Here is a 20,929-nt window from a genome sequence, read left to right as displayed (position 1 = left end):
CGGGGTTCAGTGGGGTTTATTCTGTAGTCTGATTTAAACGGGGTTCAGTGGGGTTCATTCTTTCGTCTGATTTAAACGGGGTTCAGTGGGGTTCATTCTTTAGTCTGATTTAAACGGGGTTCAGTGGGGTTCATTCTTTAGTCTGATTTAAACGGGGTTCAGTGGGGTTTATTCTTTAGTCTGATTTAAACGGGGTTCAGTGGGGTTCATTCTTTCGTCTGATTTAAACGGGGTTTAGTGGGGTTCATTCTTTCGTCTGATTCAAACGGGGTTCATTCTTTACGCTGTGGCCAAGTGTAAAATGTCAGGATGATATTTTTCTGTCGTTATAACTTTAAACGGTGACGTATTATAAACATAAACACTGACTTTATAAACTGTAACGTGATGCAAAAACCTTTTCAAATCTTATCAAATACAGACTTTTATTTTCTCTGAACCCCAAAACACAAATGATACTTAAAGATGCACTGTGTTACTTTCCTGGTCGAGGGTCCGCCACCTCATTGAGATGTTTCTTTAGAATGTACCGCAGTATGGCATTAAGAGGTGTACTTTGCATTTATTCAGCTACATGTTTTTATTATAATTATTATTAACCTTGAAAAACATGTTGTTACATTTAGCTGTGCTTGTCTCCATGGAGATACACAGGTTTTATGATTGTGTAACATTACACACAAAGCAGCATCTCCACAGCCACCACAAAAGTTACAGAGTGCACCTTTAACTCTGGGTAATAATAGAGAGAATCAGAGCTGTTTTCTACTGTGGCTTTAGCTAAAAGGCAAACGCCAAAAACACTACACTCAGGTCGTGTTAAAACAAACATGTTAAGTATCATTTACAAGTCAAAGTGAAAAGTGAAGTAGTATTTTAAATAAAGTACTTACAGTAGACATTGTGCAGTCTTTTAATCACAAGATGAAGTGTCTCCACAGCGGCGGCAGCGGCGGCGTTTGGAGTCATATGAAACTGCTTTCATACCTCTCAGGATTAGACCAGAACGGACCATTGTGCTGCTCACAACTTCTTTATTTCTAATCCAGAGGCAGCTCAAAGCCCAAGGAGTTTACTCAAGCAGCATTTATTTTCAAACTATTATTATATCACAAATGAAAATCAGTGCTATGTGTGTGAACAGTAAACAACAACATGAAACATTTGTTTTGTGGCTCATCGCTCGTTTATTTAAAGCTCCTGTGTCACACAAACTGACTCCTGCAGCTTTAATCCATGTTCTGATGTTTCCTCCTCAAAAACAGACCTGTAGTTGTGTTTTGTTTCATTCACATGTTTGAGTCACTTTATTATTAGTCTGTTTCATCTCCAAAGCTCAAAATGCGACGCTCCACCTTGTGATGTCATCAAGTGGTAGTTTTTACATTAACTCCTCCTTTTACCTTTAGTTCAGTCGAGATAAATGACAGCTCCAGGACTGAAATGATCCAGATGATTCTAGTGAAGGTGTCATACGTGATGTATTAACGCGTCTGATCTGGTGCAGATGTTTTTAGGCGCTCGTTTTGGTCAGTGCTGCGTCAAATAAAACAAACCAAATAAAAGACGTGACTACGTTTACTGTTCTAAATGAGCTCAACTATTGATTTTAAATTAAATCTCAAGACAATGAATGGGGAAAGCTAATAAAGGCTAATAAAGGTGTTTTTCAGATTAGAATGTGATGATGTCATTCTTCCAGATGGGGTCAGAGGTCACACACAGTTCTGTTGATCACACTGGACTTTGCCATGAAATATGCAAAAGGTAAATTCACAAATGAACTGATCATTTTTATTAGAGCCAAGAGCTCACTGTGTCACGACAACAATAATAACAGCAACAACAACAATAACAACAACAACAACAATAACAACAACAATAACAACAACAACAACAGCAAACACAACAACAACAGCAACAACAGCAACAACAACAACACCAGCAAACACAACAACAACAGCAATAACAACAACAGAAAACACAACAACAATAACAACAACAACACCACCAGCAAACACAACAACAACAGAAATAACAACAACAGCAAACACAACAACAGCAACAACAACAATAACAACAACAACAACAACAATAACAACAACAATAACAACAACAACACCAGCAAACACAACAACAACAGCAATAACAACAACAGCAAACACAACAACAGCAACAACAACAATAACAACAACAACAACAAACGCAACAATAACAGCAACAACAACAACACCAGCAAACACAACAGCAACAACAACAACAGCAAACACAACAACAACAATAACAGCAACAACAGCAAAAGCGCAAAAGCAACAACAACAATAACAGCAACAACAACAATAACAGCAACAACAACAACACCAGCAAACACAACAACAGCAACAGCAACAAAAACTACAACAGCAACAACAACAACAATCAACAACCACTACTACAACAACTACAACCATAACAGCACCAACAGCAGCAACAACACCAACTACAACCATAACAGCACCAACAACAACTACACCAACAACAACAACTACAACAACAACACACGTCTGAGTTTGAACATAATTAACTTTATCTGCTCCATCTGTATTAAATATTATTGGCCAATAAAACGCTGTGATGTTATAAACTGTATTTAAAGACTGTATTTATAAACTGTATTTATAAACTGTATTTAAAGACTGTATTTATAAACTGTATTTATAAACTGTATTTTGTGTGTTCATTAATATGCACTGTCCCTTTTCTAAATAAATAAATAAAAATAAATAAATTTTAAGTTGACCATTGTGGGCGGAATCCAATTTTTTCAAAATTTAACTCTCACATTTGGATTTTTTACACTGTGTTTACTGTATTTTGCATAGAAATAGACATATTGTAATTTTACATTTGTCTGTTCTCCAGTTTCACCTTTTTAAACATCATTAAATGTAAAATACAGAAAAATCTAAAAGTTCTACAGAGTCATTGATGTGAGAGTTTATCTCCATAGTTCACATTAGAAATGAGTTAAATTGCCCATGTTATTCTAATGAGAACAATATTAGTCTAATGAAATAATGTAAAAATGACTCTTCATATCATCTCGATCAAAAAAGTCAATTGGACCCATGTAATATTTTTTACTGGGTTACCATGGCGATGGGTGAAAGACCCCATGTTATTCTAATAGGAAAATTCCCTCATTTTCGTACATTTCAAAGTCTTATAACAACTTATTACCTTCATTGAAGAATGTGAAGTTTAGCACAGTGACTCTTCAGGTCGTCCCCGTCAAAAAAGCTAAAGGGGGAAATTAGAATTTTGCATGATGTTGCCATGGCGATGCCTCAAATACCCATGTTATTCCATTTTAGTGCACCAGCGTTTACAATATGTGTAAACTTTGTTCAGTGACAAGTGCAGCCCAAAGCCGCAACAAAACAGAGACAAGGGCTGCATTAGCGCCACCCACAGGGAGAGCCGGGTCGGCCGAGTGCAAAGCTCGCCTCAGGACCGCTCCACGCCAACTGCAGCTTTAATCATTTTTACCTCTGTTTGGTCACTCTGTATAACATCAGGCTGAATCGTAGTACTTCTTACTGTATTTTGAATATTCATGTTGAGTAACTGTATTCTCACATTCAGAGTTCAGTATTTATGTGTCATCACATAAATCTCATAAAACAAAAGATCCTTTACCCCAGATTTAGTTAAAATCTGTTTCCATCCTCAGTCCCAGAGCAGGTCACGAATAATATAAATAAATCTGTGTCCATGTTTTTACAGTCAAACCTGTGGAGTCTGAGTCTGTTTAGAATCAAAGCAACACGAGGGATTTGTGTGTGTGGGGGTGTGTACAAGTGTTTGTGTGTGTGTACATGTGGGTGTGTGTGTGTACGGGTGTGTGTAGGGGTGTGTGTGTGTGTGTGTGTATGTACGGGTGTTTGTGTGTGTGTATATATATATATGTTTGTGTTTATCGGGGTACCGTCACATCTGGACGTAGTGACGTAGACACGCGGAGCGAGCACGCGCACGTAGCCCCTGCTGCTGCGCGTTCTCGAGGGTCTATTGTGTTTGTGAGACACAGAGACACAGAGGGACAGAGACAGAGGGACAGACACAGAGGGACACAGCTGCTGCTCCGCGCCTCGACACTCCACAGATCTGACCTTTGGAAACGCTTCCCGCCATGACGGACGAGCAAGAAATAATGTGCAAACTGGAGAGTATCCTGGAAATACGGTACAGTGTGGAGGCTGTTAGCATCTTAGCATCTTAGCATCTTAGCTCCTGTTAGCTCCTGTTAGCTCCTGTTAGCTCCTGTTAGCTCCTCCGGGCTCCTTGTCTTTTGTTCCGCCGTTAGCCTCCGCTCTGTGCGTGTTTCTTTCTTCTCTTTATTGAGGCGCAGAGGAAACACGGGGCTGTTTTTGTGTGAAACATGTGATGTTTTTATTATTGAGCCGAGACGCGACTCCAGATGTGAATCCACTGAACTCCAGATGTGAATCTGCAGCTGGAGCTAAAACCACACACATATGTACACACACACATGTACACACATGTACACACATGTACACACACACATGTACACACATGTACACACACACACATGTACACACATGTACACACATGTACACACATGTACACACATGTACACACATGTACACACACACATGTACACACATGTACACACACACACATGTACACACATGTACACACATGTACACACATGTACACACATGTACACACATGTACACACACACATGTACACACACACATGTACACACATGTACACACATGTACACACACACATGTACACACATGTACACACACACACATGTACACACATGTACACACATGTACACACACACATGTACACACATGTACACACACACACATGTACACACACACACACATACATACATACACACACATGCACCCCTACACACATACACATGTACACACACACATGTGCACACATGTACACACATGTACACATGTACACACACATATGTACACACACATACACACCCCTACACACATACACATGTACACACATGTACACACACACATGTACACACATGTACACATGTACACACCTACACATGTACACACATATACACACATGTACACACATGTACACATGTACACACCTACACATGTACACACCTACACATGTACACACCTACACATGTACACACCTACACATGCACACACCTACACATGTACACACATATACACACATGTACACACATACACATGTACACACATGTACACACATGTACACACATACACATGTACACACGTGTACACATGTACACACACATATGTACACACACATACACACCCCTACACACATACACATGTACACACATGTACACACACACATGTACACACATGTACACATGTACACACCTACACATGTACACACATATACACACATGTACACACATGTACACATGTACACACCTACACATGTACACACCTACACATGTACACACCTACACATGTACACACCTACACATGCACACACCTACACATGTACACACATATACACACATGTACACACATACACATGTACACACATATACACACATGTACACACATACACATGTACACACGTGTACACACACACATGTACACACACACACAGACTCTGCAGACTGTGTACACACATATATATGAATATATTTCCACAGTCTAGAGTCACACACAGACCGTGGGCCTGTGTGTATCTTTATTATATGTGTATCTTATGTGTGTGTCTTTATTATGTGTGTCTTTATTATGTGTGTGTCTTTATTATATGTGTCTTTAGTCTGTGGTCAAACAGAGGATGTTTGTGACACTGCACAAATGGAGCTGTTGAACAAAGAGACTTATTATTGTGTTATTATGATCATGTGACACCACAGGTTTATATCAAACTGTAACTGACCATTTCAACCCCTTTATATTTATACTGTTATACAAAGAACAAAACAGGGAACAAACAGGTCACGATCATCCCTGTGACGTATCGTTTAGTTTATTAAAGATGGAAATATATGTCCTGGAGCTCAAAATGTATGTGAACAGTGTCTTTGTAAAAGTTGGAGATCTGTGTTATTTCTGTTCTAACATGATTAGATCTGAGCTGTGGACAGAGAAAAAGTCACTTCTGAGGCTCATTGTTGCTTCACTCTGTTATTTGTGTTGCAGCTTTAATGATTCTGTTTAAATGTGGATTTTCTCACTTTGTCAGTGACGTAAACAGTTTCAATATTATCGTTTATGACAGTATCTCTTTGAAGTGATATATCAAGCTTCAAAGTTTGTTATGTGGCAGGTCCAGCAGCAGATGACCTACGAGCCAACTGCCTGTCTCTATGGAGATGTTAATGCCGTACTGTGTAACATTCTAGGCAAAGCATAAACATCTCCAATCGTCTTCTCCCAGAAAAGTGGCATAGTGCCTCATATAAACAGATGTGCAGAAAAGGGCTTCAGCTTCCGTCTATGGGCCAACATTTTTTTTACCTTTTCAAAAGAATTTCCATGGCAACAGTGATATTTTTTAAACTCATAGATGTTGTTGTATAGAAAAAGCAGCGCGTCTCTGTTAAAGGGACACTGCTCATGGTTTTACTGTGGTGTAAAATGGAACAAAAGCATCAAATGTGACAAATCAGACGTGTCCAAACTGTTCAGATGTTTCTCCATGTTCTAGTCGTTTCTTCTCCTTGAGCCTCTGAAGTTTTATTTGGAGAGATTCATGTTTGAGTTTAATCTTTAATCTCTTAAAAGTGCCCCCTGTGACACACCCACTCTGACACGCCCCCTGTGACACGCCCACTCTGACACGCCCACTGTGACGTCCGCACTTCCTTCTCCAGTTTTATTTTCTTAATCGTTGATACTCGTAGGAATCGGCAGCGTCGCGTCGTCATTTTGGCGTAAATGAATAAAAATGTGCTGTGTAAATCTGTAAATGACGTTTACGGCGACGTCGGCTCCATTGGACACCACAGTTTTATAATGCAGAAGTCAGTGGACTTGTTTCTTTTATGACAAAATGATGCACAGAGATGAGAACTATAGAGACACAAGCTCACACAGGGCTTTGATTAAACTTTGATTAACTTTGAATTAAATGGTTGGAGTTTTGTCTCTGTTTGGCCACAGCAACAAGACCGTCCAGATGCAGAAGATCAAAGCTCGTCTGAAGATCGAGTTTGAGGCTCTGGAATCAGAGGAAAAGCATTTGAAAGAATACAAACAGGAGATGGACCTCCTCCTGCAGGAGAAGATGGCCCATGTGGAGGAACTGCGCCTGATTCACGCCGACATCAACGTGGTACGAAACATAAAATCTGTTCTACGGAGAAATCAACAATCAGGAGAAAAAACAAATAGCCCAGATTAGATTTATGTTTGTTTTAAAAACAGAATTCTGTCCAAAGTTTATATTTTAATCACATCCAGAAGAACAAACAAAAAGAAATATTAACTAACAAACTAACACAACAATCACATTTCATAACATGTTTGTACAGATTTTTTATGCAGAATAAGAACCATGGACACACACGGAGGGCATCCGACACACAGGGAGGGCATCCGACACACAGGGAGGGCATCCGACACACAGGGAGGGCATCCGACACACAGGGAGGGCATCCGACACACAGGGAGGGCATCCGACACACAGGGAGGGCATCTGACACACAGGGACATTTCAGAACATGTTTGTACAGCTCTAAACTACACGGAGAGCAGTTGATTTTGTGATTTGTTGAGTGTGTTAGTTACACAGGCTGAATAGTTTGTTCCTAATCGTTGGACCTAATTGGAAACATTGTTATTTTACCAGTTTCTTTACAAACTCTTTATTATTTCTTGACAAAGTGTTGTTTTCGACAGATGGAGAGCACGATCAAACAGTCTGAAAACGATCTGAACAAACTGCTGGAAACCACCCGGCGTCTTCATGACGAGTACAAACCTCTGAAGGAGCACATCGACGCTCTGAGGATGACCCTGGGGCTGCACAGACTGCCCAACCTCAACGAGGAGGAGGAGAAGCTTTCACTGGAGTAAGTACGAAGGGCCAGATATCGGCAGGATCCATACTAATGTGTCCTGCACAGATATCATTTATAAGCAGCTCTTGAGGCCTAAATGAGTCCACTGTGTGCTGTCGACGATAATCAGGAAGAGTGTGTTAGCATGCTAGTTGTTAGTGTTACAGTCAGTCGTGAAAAGTGCTTGAATAATGAGGATGTTCTGCTGAAGGTGAGAAGAACTGGACCACTCCATCTGTTTGTAGAGGAAAGACGAATGTTCATATTGTTTTTACATTTATTTTGTCACTGCTCAAAACTGACACACACACATTTACACACACAAACACATACACGCACACCCCTACACACATACACGTATACACATACACTCACACACACATTTACACGCACACACATATACACATATACACACACCTACACACAACCACATATAAACATACACGCGCACATACACGCACACCCCTACACATATACACATACACATTTACACACATACACACATACATGCACACAGATACACATATACACACAGACACACACACACATATGTTCTTTTCCTTCAGTCCTTTGGACTCGTTTGGCTCTTTGTTGATGTTTTGATCAGTTTTGTGCTGCTCTTGGGCTCTGGGCTTGTTCTCAGAGCCTGGTTGGATATTTAGTTTGTATTTGGCAGAGGAGAGCCCAAACTGCAGCGTTTACGGAGCGCCGTTCCATTACATCAGGTGAAAGATCCCCGTGTTTTGTGCCAGCGCTGACCTCACCACAGAAATAGTTAAGTAATCGATTACACGTGATGTTAAAGTGTCTCGCTAAACATGAAGACGTCACGGTTCTGAACAGTGTGAATATAGACCAAAGGAACAGTCTCCACAGTCCGACTTTACTATGTTCATATTATAAGAACGGCCGGCCGGGCGCGGCCGGGCGCAGCTGGCACCTCTGGGGCCGTGGATCTCTTGTCAAATAGTTGATATTTGAGTCCAGAGCTTCTGATGGTCCAGTCATTGTCCAAATGCAGGAGGAGGGAGAGCGGCCAACTAAAACCATTAAACTGAGCGTTACAACACGGAACATGTATTCAGTAACCGCCGGCAACATAGCTGACCTACTGTTGGGCACCGCAGGCACTCACTAAATAAAAGTCATGTGTCTGATGTAACATTCTGTCAGTGTCACAGCCAGGTCCGACCCAGAGCCTCAGAACACGGAGCCAGGGTTTCCCAAACGGAGGCACGGGGCAGGTTTTCAACAAAACATAACACAAGCTCTTTAAAATACAATCGAAATTATCACTGAATTACACATTTAATCTTAAATTTATATTAAAAGATGTTAGCATGTTGTGCTTTGAGATGCGGCTTATCTTCAGCTCTTTCTACTTTTATTTCATTTTATTGGCACCTCTACTCCTCATTTTAGTGTCTGCAGGGCCGGATCAGCCCATAAGCAGAATAAGCAGCAGCTTAGGGCCCCGAGGCCACCAGAGGGCCCCCAAGAGCCCATACAGTTAAATTGAAAATAATAAGTTTTATGGTAAACAGGACTCGTGTGTTTACAGCAGCGTAAATATCTCTCTCAAATGATTATATTTTATCTATAGTTTTTAAATATTTGCTGCTGCCTGTGTTTGAGCCGGGACAGTACTGTTACTCGAGTAGGCCACATTTACTCGAGTAAACCTTTTTAAAATTAAATTGTAATGGTGTTCTGAGGCCATACTTTTACTCGAGTAAAGGTTTAGTGTGAGGCACTACTCTATACTTTTAGAGTAGTCAATATTATTTTGACTTTTGCCCCTCCCACTTCTGTATTTTATAATGTAAATGTGAACCTACTGGAACCTACTGGAACAAATCCACCACAGAAAAATGAATCGAATTTAAAATGTCTTCAGATTCATCTTAGGGCCCCCTGAATCTAGAGCCCTGTGTGTGTGTTATTCTAGAGCCCTGTGTGTGGGGGTGTGTGTGTGTTAATCTAGAGCCCTGTGTGTGTGGGGGGTGTGTGTGTGTGTGTTATTCTAGAGCCCTGTGTGTGTGTGTGTTATTCTAGAGCCCTGTGTGTGTGTTATTTGTTTAAACACGTGTTCTGGGAGTCTGCTCTTTTTTGTGCTTAGTCTTGTTTTGATAAACACGTCGGCTCAACATATAAATGAGTGTAATGATGTTGGTTTTACATAAGGTGTGTTCAGGTCTGGGCTGTGTTTATATTTGTTTTTTCGTGTCTTGTTTCTTGTCCAGTCGTCTCTCTGCAGTGTTAGCTCTTTCTTAGCTAAAGCTAACAAAGCTGAAGTCCTCTTCACACATAAACGGCCCCTTACACACACAGTGGAAACATTTTCAACCAATGGAGTCACTTCTGACATGAGCAGGGGGTGTTCAGAGGGTGAACCACCGCCGTGTATGTGTGTAAGTGTGTGTATATGTGTGTGTGTGTGTATGTATGTGTGTGTATATGTATGTGTGTGTATGTACCCTCGCTCCGTGTCCATGGATGCAGCCTGAATTTTTTAAATACTGCAACTCTAGAGCAGATTTCAGAAATAGCCACGATGACAGCGACAAGGACAGAGCTCAGAGGTGTGTGTGTGTGTGTGGGGTGTGTGTGTGTGTGTAGGGTGTGTGTGTGGGGTGTATGTGTGGGTGTGTCTGCTGCTCTGGACAAACCTCTGGTCAGATGGACACATTGCTCCAGTGTCAGGGTCAGATTCTGATTCCTGATCCTTTCATCACGATTCAAACGGCTCAGACTCAGACTAATGTTTGTGTTTAAAGTCGTGAACATCAGACTCGACTCCGTTCAGACGCGACTCCGTTCAGACTCGACTCCGTTCAGACTCGACTCCGTTCAGACTCGACTCCGTTCAGACTCGACTCCGTTCAGACTCGACTCCGTTCAGACGCGACTCCGTTCAGACGCGACTCCGTTCAGACGCGACTCCGTTCAGACTCGACTCCGTTCAAACCTGCCTCTGTCTGAACAGAACAACTCTGTATAAAATGTATTAAAAATTCCAGTATCGAAGTTTAAAAAGTGAGATATTGATGGAGTTTTTCTTCGTCTCTGTATAATCCCAGATCTCATGATCGTCTACGTCTAAAAAACTGAAACGGGAAAAAACGTTTTTGTTTCTTTTGCTTCCCAGAAATGAAATCCATTTGAAGGACTGCAGCACTTTAATAATGTGAAGATAAATGTTTATGATCAAACCTGCTCCTGTTTTTACTGTTTTAACTGGACCGTTGCTCTCATTGGACGCTCCCTGTAGAAATAAACCAGATGACGCGCCTGGCGTCTATTCCCTCGTCTCTTTATGTGGGTTAATTGCTTTTTACGGCGAAAGTAACAGATCCACTTTGTGGAGTTTGAAGCTTCATCTGTAAAACACCAGTGGAAAAACGTAAAAATCATTTGGCAACATGATACATATTTTTTCATCTTAAGGAAACTTGGCAGATTTTGTCTGTAATAAAAAACTTTTGTGAAGTTTCTGTGTGAGAACAAAGATCATGTTTGTGTGTGTTTGTGTGTTTTTGTGCGTTTGTGGCTAAATGAACAGAAGTATTTTGGTAGTAGTTGTTTTTTATGTACTTTTATTTGTGGTATATATGGTTTGTTTTCATGAGCAGAGATCTGTCCTTTTGGGATTAGAAATGTTCCGTAGTTCAGCTTTAATTGAATACTTCCACACCAGGTGACTTTGACGACATAAATGATATATTTGAAGTAAAAATACTTCATACAGAAGCGGCGGGTCAAAGAGCGAGTCTGTGTTTGACCTGACGGTGTTTTCAGACTGAAGCTTTATTCTGTTTCTTGATGTGTGTGAAGTCGTCGTGGAGATGTTAAACTCATCACGTCCTCGTGTCAGGACAGTCATAATAAAGTGCAGCTCACACCTCCAACATGTTCAAAGCACAATCTCACCCCGTCCCTGAGGTGTGTTTAAGACTCACTAAAGTGATACATTACCCCCCCCGTCTCGCCGCGGGACACGCAGGATCCAGACGAGCCGTGTTTGACGTGTTTGACGTGTTTGTGGCTCTGAGCTCCGTGTGTTTTATTACGTCTGGATTAAGGTTTTTTACACATGAATACAACTTATTATTATTATTATTATTATTATTATTATTATTATATTCACATCCTCACAACTATTTTAAGAGAAACTAGAGGCTCATGAAATAAGATCATAGTCCTCCCTCTGTGTCTGGAAATGACACACAGAGACACACACAGAGAGACACACACAGACACACATACACAGAGAGAGACAGACACACACAGAGACAGACACACACAGAGACAGACACACACAGAGAGAGACACACACAGAGAGAGACAGACACACAGAGAGAGACACACACAGACACACACAGACACACATACACAGAGAGAGACACACAGACACACATACACAGAGAGAGACAGACACACACAGAGAGACACACACACAGAGACTAGCACACACAGACACACACAACACAGAGACAGACACACACACAGAGTGTCGTGAAATCAGATCCTGTTCCTCTGCATCTGAAAATGAGCCAATTCAGCTGAAGGCCACAAGGCCTCCCCTCTGCCCACACACACACACACACACACACACCCCCACACACCCCCACACACACACACACACACACACACACACACACCCCGACAGACACACAACACACAGAGACACACACACAGAGACACACACACAGACATAATACTCTAATACTTCAATTTTGCTCCTGTTTTGTGTTTTTACCTCACAAAAAGCTGTAGATTGTGTTTCTTTTGTGTTTTTACCTCACAAAAAGCTGTAGATTGTGTTTTTGTGTTTTTACCTCACAAAAAGCTGTAGATTGTGTTTCTTTTGTGTTTTTACCTCACAAAAAGCTGTAGATTGTGTTTCTTTTGTGTTTTTACCTCACAAAAAGCTGTAGATTGTGTTTCTTTTGTGTTTTTACCTCACAAAAAGCTGTAGATTGTGTTTCTTTTGTGTTTTTACCTCACAAAAAGCTGTAGATTGTGTTTCGTGTGAGTCTGAGCCCCTGATGAGCTAATGTCCCACTGATTTGGTTTATCAGCTTTGAATGAGATCTCAGCACGGCGGGTTTGTGTGTTTGTGTGCAGTTACTTTGAGAAGCAAAAGGCAGAGTGGCAGAAGGAGCCGCACGAGCCCGCTATCCCAGAATCCCTCGCCGCGGCAGCGGCCGCCGCGCAACAGCTCCAGGTCTCCAGGAAGCAAGACGCACGCCAGACCGCCACCTTCAGACAGCAGCCTCCGCCGATGAAGGTAAAGACTGAAATGTGTGAGAGGCGTCGATCCAGCTCTGAAACCAACGTCAAAACTAACAGTTTAAGTATCTGCCGATCCCGACCGATACAGAGACTGAAAACAGCATTTATTTCATTAAAGCTAAAATCAAACGAGTCAGATCCAGACTTTTATGGAGCTGTTATTTCTCACTCAAGTAACGACTGAACCACTTTAAATAAAAGTTCAAACATTCTGAGACTTTCAGGTCCGACCTGTAAATGTCTCATTACATCAGATTAAATGTCCAACCAGGATATCGACCGATAGTTGGGAGTCGATATCTGATCCAGCTCATTATTCAGTATCGACACATCACACCTCAGGACATCCCTATAATTTATATATAATTTATATATAATGAGATTAAGACAATATTTCAACAACAGAAAGAAGAGCAAAAATCCACCAGGAAATAAAGAACAGATTACAACAAAACAACAAAACACAACACATTACAACAAAACACAACACTTAAGATTATAACACTGGTCGTCAGTTCTTCTTAGTTGGTGCTGCTCCGTGCTGAACTAGTTAAAGCTTTTTATAGAGTTTTTAGGGCATGTGGCTCGTAGGGAGTCACAGAAAATCGAGTCTTGATTTAACAAATGTATGGATGAGTTTTTCAGCAGCACTTTTAGACAAGATTTTCTAGATTTTGTTGATGTTACGCAGGTGGAAGAAAGATGTTCTACAGGTTTGGTTTAAATGTGGAATGAGTGAGAGCTCTTGGTCAAATAAGACTCAAATAAGACAAATAAGATCAGCTCCACAGATCAGCTCCACAGATCAGGAGTGTTATGAATTTGTAACTGTGGCTCTTGTCTCCACAAACCTGACTCTTATTTGGCCTCCTGCTGCTTGTTTCCATAGAAATGTTGTTGTTTTGGCTAGAATATTCCACAGTATGGCATTAATATTTATATCCATGGAAAATGTTTCAAAGTACGGGTTTAACTTTTTTCTGTGGAAACTGCACAAAGTTACAAACTGTCATTTTAAATGGGAAAAAATGTTTTGGTTATTTTTGTGTCCCAAAAATGAAATACATTTGAAGGACGTGTGAAACTGGAGCCACTGCAGCACTTTAATAATGTGGAGATAAATGTTTATGATCAACCTGCTCCTGTTTTTAATGTTTTTAATGTTTTAAATGGACCTGTGCAGACAAATAGTTGTAGGAGTAAAGAAAGTTTCACTGCTCATCCAAGGCTCGATGAGCAGTGAAACTTCTTTACTCTTACTATTTGTCCAGTTGACAGATTTAAACTTAGTCCTTTTCCCTGTTATGTCATATTAAATACCATGTTATGTCATCTAAAACTCATTTATTGTATATTTTTCCAGGCCTGTTTATCGTGCCATCAGCAGATCCACCGTAACGCGCCCATTTGCCCGTTATGCAAGGCCAAGAGCCGCTCCCGTAACCCAAAGAAACCCAAGAGGAAGCCGGATGAGTAGGTCCACGTCAGCGTCACGGGGAACAAACGACGTGAGCCCAGGTCCAGTGTCCGTAGCCTCCTGGCCACGCCCAGAACATCCAGAGTCCAGTCCCCTTTGACAAACATGTAGCTCCCGTTTTATCAGCTCATCGTTCTGTTTTTGCTTTGGCCTGAATCATGTGACTTCCTAACAGTATCTGCAATAATGCAAATGCAAAACTTGAGCAGTTTCCCAAACGGCTCGTGTCGGTGTTAACGGCTTCAGGTCGTGTTTCATTTGATGTTTGTGTTTGTGCTTCATGGCTGTTTATAATTGTGATTTTCTGTGGTGAGATAAAAACACAGACTGTTTATATAAATGGACATATCAAACCTGCAGTTCAAACAGGAAGTGATCGTGACGCACTTCCTGCTCCATCGACTCCAATTCACTTTCTATGTAAAAACTGTGTCCTCTCTCTGTCCTCTCTCTGTGTCCTCTGTCCTCTCTCTGTCTCCTCTGTGTCCTCTCTCTGTCCTCTCTCTGTGTCCTCTGTCCTCTCTCTGTGTCCTCTGTCCTCTCTCTGTGTCCTCTGTCCTCTCTCTGTCCTCTCTCTGTCCTCTCTCTGTCTCCTCTGTGTCCTCTGTCCTCTCTCTGTGTCCTCTGTCCTCTCTCTGTGTCCTCTGTCCTCTCTCTGTCCTCTCTCTGTGTCCTCTGTCCTCTCTCTGTGTCCTCTGTCCTCTCTCTGTCTCTGCTGCTTCAGACTCATTCTGGTCTTAAATGTTCGTATTAACCCTCTACATGATCCTGGGGTTTTTATTTCACTATTGTGTCTGTAAAATCAGGATATGAACATAAACCATCGGTGTGGGCAGGAAGGGGCGTTACCTTTAACAGTCTCGCTCCTGATTGGCTCTTTGGTTGATACTCGTGGTCGGAATTCCAAACACGGAACTGCTCCAAATCGTCCCTATACCTGCTCTGGCCTCGATGAGCTTCATTTCGAGCTGAAGCTGTGGTGACGTCAGACTCACTTTGTCCACTTGTTTATACAGTCTGTGTAAAAAAGAGAATACTGTTTTGGTGTTTACGATCCTTCAGTGCTCATAACCAGCCTTTACTTTACATGTGTTAACTTTATTATGTAGTAAAAATAAATGTCTTTTTTGTAATTTGGACTAATCTGGGCTGTGTTTTTCCAGAATGTGTTTTGTGCCAAAAACGTTCACCACAATCTCTTCCACAAATGTCTTAATTTCAAACAGATATTGAAGCTGGAGCAGGCGGCTCGTGGTAAACTCACTGTGGCCTAAGACTGTTGTAGTTTTCACACGGTCAGTTTAAGAGATGAACATGTTTGTTCTACATGAATAAGACGAACCCCATCAGCAGAAACTCCACCGTCACACGGACACAGCCCTGTTCTGTCTGCAGCTGTTCATGATCCTGTTTCTGCCATTATCTTAAAAACTATTCTCAGTGGAACCAGCTGAAGTTCTGATCCAAAAGACCCGTCCAGCTGAGGTGCTGATCAGGTCTCACAGACAGGAGTCTGTTTACATGTTTATGTGGCTCTATGAGCCGACCCAGTGTCTGTGCAGGTCCAAGTTCTGTTGAGGTGAAGGGAGGTGCAGAGGAGGTGGAGTGGCAGAGGAGGTGGAGTGGCAGAGGAGGTGCAGAGGAGGTGGAGCACACCTCTTTCACTGCATTAATACAGAGACTCATGTCTGACGCCGTCTGTGGACTCGCAGAGGAGGAGGTGCAGAGGAGCTGGAGTGGTGGAGGAGGAGGTGCAGAGGAGCTGGAGTGGCGGAGGAGGTGCAGAGGAGGCACAGAGGAGCTGGAACGCGCCTCTTTCACTGCGTTAATACTCTGGCTGTCATGTCTGACGCCGTCTGTCTGCTAAAGGACAGCGAGCTCTGTCTAAACGAGTTCCTGTAGCGGTTTTGTCAGGGTAACCCCTTATTTCTGCTGTTGCCCCGGCAACTCCACGATCCTCTGCCGTTGCCGAGGGAACCGCAGGTTGCTGTGACCCGCACGTGTTTCACCAAATAGTTCCTCCCAGAGCCTCCGAGGGGCATCGCGTTCAGAGATTTGAGGGGTAAAAATGCCCATGAATCTGAGAATGTTTTTTTAACAGTAGTTTTATAATTGAAACTCAGTTTGATTTAACACGAGAAAAGTGTGAAACTCAGTTTGGCTCATTCTCACATGACGCACAACTATTGATCACAAAACATGTTTGAAGAAGTAATTCAGCCTTAAGCCTTACAAACACTTTAACTACAGCATTAAAGGGACCTATTATGTAAAATAGACTTTATCAGGTTTTAAGCCCCTTATGTGAGACTCAGAGCTGTATTTGATTGATCGGAGCTGTATTTGATTAATCGGAGCTGTATTTGATTGATCGGAGCTGTATTTGATTAATCGGAGCTGTATTTGATTGATCGGAGCTGTATTTGATTGATCGGAGCTGTATTTGATTGATCAGAGCTGTATTTGATTGATCGGAGCTGTATTTGATTGATCAGAGCTGTATTTGATTGATCGGAGCTGTATTTGATTAATCGGAGCTGTATTTGATTGATCGGAGCTGTATTTGATTGATCAGAGCTGTATTTGATTGATCGGAGCTGTATTTGATTGATCAGAGCTGTATTTGATTGATTTCTGTTTGAATCCTGCTCTTGTCAGACTCTGGGTCACACTGTGTCGTTCTGTAAATGATCCGTGCAGGTTTTTTATAGTTTATGGCACTAGACAAAAACATTAATTTTTAAAGTTTTACTCCAACTCTGAATGTAATTTCTGAACATAAAAGGTACTTTTCTGAAGAACTCTTCATATCTTTGCTCTGGTGATCGGTGATAGTTTTGTACAGAGGGGCAAAAAAGTATTTATTCATCCACCAACTCTTCAACTTCTCCTACTTAAAAAAGATGAGGGGCCTGTAATTTTCATCATAGTTTCCCTCCATTCTGTCTCATAGTTGAAGTGAAAAATCCAGGAAATCACATTGGAGGATTTTTTATTAATTAATTGGTAAATTCCTCGGTAAAATAAGTATTTGGTCAACTACAAACAAAGATCTGTGTCTCTCACAGACCTGTACCTTCTTCTCTCAGAGGCCTCTCTGTCCTCCACTCGTTCTCTGTATTAATGGCCCCTGTTTGAACTCGTCCTCAGTATAAAAGACACATGTCCACAACCTCAAACAGTCAGACTCAAACTCCACTATGGACAAGACCAAAGAGCAAAGGAACCACAAACAAAACTGTAGACACCAGGCCCCGAACACTCAATCTGCAACAGGTAAGAGCTGGAGTCAACAAATCAACTGTGGAGCAAGTATTACAAAATGGAACAAGACCAAGACCTGGGGCTCCACCAAGATCTGACCCCGTGGGGTCAAAATGACACAAGAACCACACGGGGCGACCGAGTGAATGACCTGCAGAGAACTGGGACCAAAGTAACAAAGGGACCATCAGTAACACACTACACCACCAGGGACTCAAATCCTGCAGTGCCAGACGTGTCCATGTTGTCCCCAAACATCACTGCTCTAGAGGAGATCTGCAGGAGGACCAAACTACAGCAACAGAGAAAACCTCTGGAGACAGAAAACGACCTGTCACTGCAACAAAGGGAATATAACAAAGTATGAGATGAACTTTTGTTATTGACCAGATACTTATTTTACACCATAATTTGCATATGTGATGAAAATCACAGGCCTCATCTTTTTAAGTGGGAACTTGAACAATTGGGGCTGAATCGATACTTTTTTGCTCCACTTGAACTGAATAACTTGTGCTGACCTGCTCCGTGTAGGGCCCTGTAGGACTAATGGGACTCGAGTGACTGTATGACTCTTGTTTAGTCTGACTCTTGTTGCTGGGGTTGTGTCTTTCCTCTGATAAAATATGTCAAGGTCAGTGACGTGTTTCAGCTCAGGCTCCTCTGGCACAGGACACGCCTCCACACGCCATGCACTCTTTCTGCTCCTCCTTTCCTCCTCTGCTCCTCTTCTCTGCTTCTCCTCCTCCTCTCCTCCTCTCAGCCTGTGGTCCATGTTGTAACTTGCTTGTTTTTTTCCTTGTTTATTTTCATGATTTTTCCCTTAAATCCTGTTTAAATTCAGTTTGTTTTTTTACTTTTATTTCTTAATCTGTTTTAATTCTGAGTTTTACCTTGTGTTTCACGTTTATTCCGCAGTATGTTACAGTACATACATGTTTATTACAATGTTATAAAGTTTTGATTTTGTTGTTAAAGTTTAACAGACTCACAGCTGATGCGCCAGCGCCCTCTGCTGGACAGAAAGGGCAGTGCAGCTTCTGTGAAAGTTCATAAACCAGGAGCCAAATGTTAGACTCTGTTTATATCATATTTAAATATTATGTCTGTTTCATGATTACAGACTTTTATAATCACTCAAATTATAAAAATGTATAAATTATAAAAACATTGAAAGTTTGAATCATCTTTAGACTTTTTCATATAAACTCTGTCTTTTGTCTTGTGTTAAATTTATTATTATTTAACACATTTCTGCTCTGAGTTTACTTCATGTTTTCTTCTTTAACTAAAAACAGGTTTAGATTTGTGCCATAAAAAAATCATTGTTCCTCTAAAGAGAACGAGTGACAGGATGATTTTTACTGTCACCATGTCTAATAATAATAATAATAATAATAATAATAATAATAATAATAATAATAACAGTAACACTGCACTCATTTCACTTATTTTGTAATTTCACATCACAATAAAAATGAAAGTCACACCAAAGAGCTGCTGCTTCTGTCACTGAAGCTGAAACTGACACAGTTACATGTAAAAGTGTTTTCAAAGCTCCGCTTCTCTTTGAACTTCAGCTCATTTTTCTCAATGTGTCAGATTTTTTTTTTTTGAAGTCATAGGACCCGGACTAAACCCGGACTAAACCCGGACTAAACCCGGACTAAACCCGGACTAAACCCGGACTAAACCCGGACTAAACCCGGACTAAACCCGGACTAAACCCGGACTAAACCCGGACTAAACCCGGACTAAACCCGGACTAAACCCGGACTAAACCCGGACTAAACCCCAGTGAACCTGCCCAGCTTCTATTCGCAGACTATCAATAGAAGGAAGAAAAGGTGTCCAGTCGCGTTTGGGCATCTGGTTTAAAAATGTGTCGTGAGGCTGTGGCTGTTCCGCTGTAAAGACTCAGTGGGTTTTAACAGAGAACAGCTGAGCACATGGAACCTGCTCCAGTGACCCACAGAAGAACAGCTGAAACACAGAACACACCAGAGATTTAACTTTGAGAGCAGAACATGGACAGAACAATGAGAGAACATGGACAGAACAATGAGAGAACATGGACAGAACAATGAGAGAACATGGACAGAACGTGAACAGAACAATGAGAGAACATGGAAAGAACAATGAGAGAACATGGAAAGAACAATTAGAGAACATGCACAGAACATGGACAGAACAATGAGAGAACATGGAAAGAACGATGAGAGAACATGGACAGAACAATGAGAGAACATGGAAAGAACAATGAGAGAACATGGAAAGAACAATTAGAGAACATGCACAGAACATGGACAGAACAATGAGAGAACATGGAAAGAACGATGAGAGAACATGGACAGAACAATGAGAGAACATGGAAAGAACAATGAGAGAACATGGAAAGAACAATGAGAGAACATGCACAGAACATGGACAGAACAATGAGAGAACAGGGACAGAACAATGAGAGAATGTGGACAGAACAATGAGAGAACATGGAAAGAACAATGAGAGAACATGGAAAGAACAATGAGAGAACATGCACAGAACATGGACAGAACAATGAGAGAACAGGGACAGAACAATGAGAGAACATGGACAGAACAATGACAGAACATGGACAGAACAATGAGAGAACAGGGACAGAACAATGAGAGAACATGCACAGAACATTGAGAGAACATGCACAGAACATGGACAGAACAATGAGAGAACATGCACAGAACATGGACAGAACAATGAGAGAACAGGGACAGAACAATGAGAGAACATGCACAGAACATGGACAGAACAATGAGAACATGGACAGAACAATGAGAGAACGTGGAGATTTGTGTATATCTAAGTATTTATT

The 20,929-nt window shown here is 41.4% G+C and overlaps 2 protein-coding genes across 2 annotated transcripts in view; one reads left to right on the top strand and one right to left on the bottom strand.

The window, feature by feature from the left end:
• The first annotated feature begins 3,991 nt into the window (after positions 1–3,991).
• On the top strand, positions 3,992–15,958 carry zc4h2 (zinc finger, C4H2 domain containing). Its single transcript, XM_033974117.2, has 5 exons — positions 3,992–4,224; positions 7,147–7,318; positions 7,885–8,057; positions 13,173–13,335; positions 14,704–15,958. The coding sequence occupies exons 1-5, from the start codon at positions 4,172–4,174 to the stop codon at positions 14,815–14,817; spliced, it is 675 nt and encodes a 224-aa protein (XP_033830008.1). The 5' UTR covers positions 3,992–4,171; the 3' UTR covers positions 14,818–15,958.
• Positions 8,966–20,929, bottom strand: part of ctsa (cathepsin A) — a 133,760-nt gene continuing 121,796 nt past the window's right edge. Inside the window, exon 15 of the mRNA XM_033974476.2 lies at positions 8,966–8,975. The gene's annotated coding sequence lies outside the window, so the exon portion shown is untranslated. The remainder of the gene's footprint in view (positions 8,976–20,929) is intronic.

This window comes from Periophthalmus magnuspinnatus, chromosome 10 (genome assembly GCF_009829125.3).
Source record: "Periophthalmus magnuspinnatus isolate fPerMag1 chromosome 10, fPerMag1.2.pri, whole genome shotgun sequence".
Taxonomy (NCBI): domain Eukaryota; kingdom Metazoa; phylum Chordata; class Actinopteri; order Gobiiformes; family Gobiidae; genus Periophthalmus; species Periophthalmus magnuspinnatus.
This window is presented reverse-complemented; position numbering and strand designations above follow the sequence as displayed.